Genomic DNA, 5,000 nt, shown 5'->3' with positions numbered 1-5,000 from the left:
GAGTGAGTGTGTGAGTGAGTGAGTGAGCGAGTGAGTGAGTAGGTGATTGAAAGTGTGAGTGAGTGTGTGTGTGAGAGTGGGTGAGTGAGTGTGTCAGTGAGTGAGTGTGTGAGTGAGTAAGTGTGTGAGTGTGTGAGTGAGTGAAAGTGTGAGTGAGTAACTGAGTGAGTGAGAGAGTATGTGATTGAAAGTGTGAGTGAGTGTGTGATTGAAAGTGTGAGTGAGTCAGTGTGTGTGTGTGCGAGAGTGTGTGAGTAAGTGTGTGAGTGAGTGAAAGTGTGAGTAAGTGAGTGTGTGAAATTGAGTGAGTGATTGATGCAACCCTAGAGAGCCTAGAGTAGAGTATTCACATGTGCTCTGGTGTGGTTTCAGATGTGGATGAGTGTGTCAGTGTGTGTGTGAGTACTCACATGTGCTCTGGTGTGTGCGTGGGGTTTCTCTGGGGTTTCAGATGTGGATGAGTGAGTGTGTCAGTGTGTGTGTGAGTACTCACATGTGTGTGGGGTTTCTCTGGGGTTTCAGATGTGGATGAGTGTGTCAGTGTGTGTGTGAGTGTTTCATATGTGGATGAGTGAGTGTGTCAGTGTGTGTGTGAGTACTCACATGTGTGTGGGGTTTCTCTGGGGTTTCAGATGTGGATGAGTGTGTCAGTGTGTGTGTGAGTACTCACATGTGTGTGGGGTTTCTCTGGTGTTTCAGATGTGGATGAGTGTGTCAGTGTGTGTGTGAGTACTCACATGTGCTCTGGTGTGTGCGTGGGGTTTCTCTGGGGTTTCAGATGTGGATGAGTGTGTCAGTGTGTGTGTGAGTACTCACATGTGTGTGGGGTTTCTCTGGGGTTTCAGGTGTGGATGAGTGTGTCAGTGTGTGTGTGAGTACTCACATGTGTGTGGGGTTTCTCTGGGGTTTCAGATGTGGATGAGTGTGGCATGGGCGCCCCCTGTCAGCACCGCTGCTACAACACATACGGGACGTTCCTCTGCCGCTGTGACCAGGGCTACGAGCTGGGGGCCGACGGCTACGCCTGCAATGGTAAATAAACACACACACACACCCTGTGTGTCAAAAACCTGATGTGAATCTCTTATTCACAGACAGACATGTAACCTCTTCAGTACCTGCCTTGTTCTGCTGCTCACATAGTTGTTCAGCATACAAATACAGTCACCAAGTGGCACCACTAAACCCCCAGTGCTATGTGTCATGGCGACTGAAGTGGGTTCATGATAACATTGCGAAGAAGTACTGGGTTTAACATGGCATTGCTTCTTATTTTCTAAGGCTGGAATTCATTCTGTCTCTTTTAGACACACAGACACGCACGCACACACGCACGTACACACACACACACACACACACACACACACACACACACACACACACACACACACACACACACACACACACACACACATACACACACACACACACACACACACACACACACACACACACACACACACACACACACACACACACACACATGCATACATTCACTCAATCTCTCTCCCTTCACCTCCTCTCTTCTTTGACAGACATTGATGAATGCAGCTACTCCAGTTTTCTATGTCAGCATCAGTGTGTGAATGAGCCCGGAAAGTTCTCCTGCGTTTGTCCAGAGGGGTACCAGCTCCTGGGCACACGTCTTTGCCAAGGTGAGTCGCTTGTTTTCTCTTTTCCTTCTTTTTTTTTCTTCTTCTCTCAGCCCTCCTCTTCTCTCCAATCTCATAAAGATTTAGTCAATAAAGGATGGACTCTGAATCCCACAGTCCATCAAGAAATGGATAAACTGTAAATCCCCCAATCCCCCAAGAAGAGTTGAAATGTTTCACACAGGCAGCTGTCAGATGGAGGGTCACTGACCACACGTTGTTGTTTTTGCATCTTACTCTACCTGTAAAGATCATCTTAATATTGGATTAGTGCAAAAATAACCATGATGGATTGTAATAATATTTGTGTTTCATTTGTGCAGTATGGTTAAACTTTCTCTACCTTTCCCTCCCTTCAGATGTGAATGAGTGTGAGACGGGTGCACACGAGTGCACGGACGCGCAGAACTGCGTCAACATTCATGGAGGTTACAAGTGTGTCGACACCGACCCCTGTAATGAACCCTATGTGCAGGTGTCAGACAAGTGAGTATGCACTTTCTAAACGTAATCTCATCCACACACAATCACGCATATAGACCTGCACACACACACACACACACACACACACACACACACACACACACACACACACACACACACACACACTTATACACACACTTACACACACACACACTTACGCACGCACGCACTAATACACACACTTACACACACACACACTTACGCACGCACGCACACACACACACACATGTTTTCTATCACATTGCCACGAGCATCCAGCCTGCTTGTGTACAACCACGACATCTTTTATCCATCTGGCAACTATGTTTCTGTTGCCTCTCACATTATATCTGAGATTGCCTTGATTATATATTTCCATTGCTCAGTCCAAATTGTATCATTTCTGTCACTGGAGAGGTTCCAGTGTTATTAAAATACCTCCTCTTGGCCTACAGTGATGGCAGGTGCTGCCGGTCAGGCTAGGGTCACTTTTTGGATGCTTATCAGACTTATTCAGATATTCAGACTTGTTTGAAATGAAAAGATATTCAGACTTGTTTGAAATGAAAATATATTCAGACTTGTTTGAAATGAAAAAGATATTCAGACTTGTTTGAAATGAAAATATATTCAGACTTGTTTGAAATGAAAATATATTCAGACTTGTTTGAAATGAAAAGATATTCAGTATGGTGTGAAACAGCTGAAACAGGGAGACATCTGGTCTGCATATCCATCCCTGCAACAACACTGCCCCCTAGTGGTGAGATCCATCCCTAAGTGATATGAAGCTTTCTGAAGGCTCAATTAACCATAAATGCTTAATGACCTTAATGACTTAGCGTCTTGAGACGAGACGGAGAGAATCCGACGTGTTAAATGGGATAATGTGTGAGCATCTGAGCATGCATTTCTGCACTTATGTCATAAATTCTGCAGTCTGAAAGTGAACCTTGTGTGTGTGTGTTTTGTGTGTGCAAGAAAATGAGGGAGATAGAGAGAGAAAAAAGGAAATAGAACATGATAGACACAGTGTTTTGCAGTGAGTGTGTGTTGTCTGACACCTGTGGTGAGTCTCCCAATGCTCCTGTGTTTTCTCAGTCGCTGCATGTGTCCCGTGACCAACCCGGCCTGCCACGGCCTGCCCTACTTCATCGTGCACCGCTACATGAGCGTCACGTCTGAGCGCTCCGTCCCCTCCGACATCTTCCAGATCCACGCCACCAGCGTCTACCCCGGAGCCAACAACTCCTTCCGCATCCGCACCGGAGATGAGAACGGAGACTTCTACATCCGAGTGAGAACACTACACTAAGCAATCAAGTTTTATTCAGACATCTGAATACTAGAATAGCCATGATAGAATCGTGTCAAACGTGTGTGTGTGTGTGTATGTGTGTGTGTGTGTATGTGTCTAATATGTGTGTGTGTGTGTGTGTCTGAGATGTGTGTGTGTGTGTGTGTGTCTAAGATGTGTGTGTGTGTGTGTGTGTGTGTCTAAGATGTGTGTGTGTGTGTGTGTGTGTGTGTGTGTGTGTGTGTGTCTTAGATGTGTGTGTGTTTGTTTGTGTGTGTGTGTGTGTGTGTGTCTAAGATGTGTGTGTGTTTGTTTGTGTGTGTGTGTGTGTGTGTGTGTCTAAGATGTGTGTGTGTGTATGTGTGTGTGTGTCTAAGATGTGTGTGTGTGTGTGATGCACTACTTCTTTACTCATATAGGGAACATGCACATTCTCATTTCTTATAAATGTGCACAGTACAGATGTACAGATGATTTGCTCGTGACTCAACACTGACACTTGTTTATGAGGTTGAAAGATTAAATGCGCCTCATATCCTGATATCACTGCATATCACAGCATATCACAGCATATCACAGCATGATAGAATCGTGTCTAACGTGTGTGTGTGTGTGTGTGTGTGTGTGTGTGTCTGTGTGTGTGTGTGTGTGTGTGTGTGTGTCTAAGATTAAGGGCGCCTCACATCCTTAGGACCTGGATGACATTTTGTTCGCAGTCTTTTAGATCGGCTGACATGCGAAGCAAAGAGCACAAACACCATGACAGTTCACAGGCTCGACTCATTTTTTTGACGGTTTCTTTGTTCTTCCTTGTCTCACCACAGCAAATCAATAACATCAGCGCCATGCTGGTGTTAGCCCGCGCTGTGACAGGACCCAAGGAGTACGTGCTGGACCTGGAGATGGTGTCGGTCAACCTCGTCATGAGCTACCAGAGCAGCTCCGCCCTCCGTCTGTCCATCTACGTGGGACCACATGCTTTCTAAGAACAGAGAGAGAGAGAGAGAGAGAGAGAGAGAGAGAGAGAGAGAGAGAGAGAGAGAGAGGGGAAGGACAGAGGAAAGGATAGATGAAGGAAAGGAGATAAGCACAAGAGAAAGAGAAAGGAAGAACATGGTGGAGGAGGAGGAAGGCAAGCTAAACTTGTTTACATATTCGTAGAATCCTTTGCAGCTCTTCCTCTCACTTGACGTGGCCAAAAGTCCCACATGAACAATCCATATGTACAACTGCAACATCATCAGGCAGTGTTTTTGTGAAACGGTAACACTGCTAAACACCTACTCGGGTTCCACTGTGTCAGGTGGGATTGGCTGAGACCAATGTGGCCAACTGCACTATGATTACTGCTGTATGATGCTGTTTCAACCAGATCCCCATCTATCCCACCCACCCCCTACAAAGTGCCTTCAAAGAGCAGGTCATACGCAGAGGGGCAGGCGTTCAAGTGTCTTTAACTGGTTATGTACATTCTTTGGTGCCAGTCATCCCACAACCTGCCTCCTCAGTCTTTTTTTCCATTTTGGATTTGTTCAATGTTATTTCTTTATTTGAAGGCTACAAAAAACGAATAGATGTACAGCACTGTG

At 45.8% G+C, this 5,000-nt stretch overlaps 1 protein-coding gene across 2 annotated transcripts in view; it reads left to right on the top strand.

Annotated features, from left to right (window-relative positions):
* Positions 1 to 5,000, top strand: part of efemp2a (EGF containing fibulin extracellular matrix protein 2a) — a 14,758-nt gene that overhangs the window by 9,612 nt on the left and 146 nt on the right. For both annotated transcript variants that reach the window (XM_031587571.2, XM_012841573.3), the window contains 5 exons: positions 913 to 1,032; positions 1,536 to 1,655; positions 2,012 to 2,138; positions 3,216 to 3,411; positions 4,236 to 5,000. The exon at positions 4,236 to 5,000 is cut by the window's right edge and continues 146 nt beyond it. In XM_031587571.2, the coding sequence (XP_031443431.1) occupies positions 913 to 1,032; positions 1,536 to 1,655; positions 2,012 to 2,138; positions 3,216 to 3,411; positions 4,236 to 4,397 (725 nt within the window). In that variant the 3' untranslated portion in view covers positions 4,398 to 5,000. The remainder of the gene's footprint in view (positions 1 to 912; positions 1,033 to 1,535; positions 1,656 to 2,011; positions 2,139 to 3,215; positions 3,412 to 4,235) is intronic.

This window comes from Clupea harengus, chromosome 20 (assembly GCF_900700415.2).
Source record: "Clupea harengus chromosome 20, Ch_v2.0.2, whole genome shotgun sequence".
Taxonomy (NCBI): Eukaryota; Metazoa; Chordata; class Actinopteri; order Clupeiformes; family Clupeidae; genus Clupea; species Clupea harengus.
This window is presented reverse-complemented; position numbering and strand designations above follow the sequence as displayed.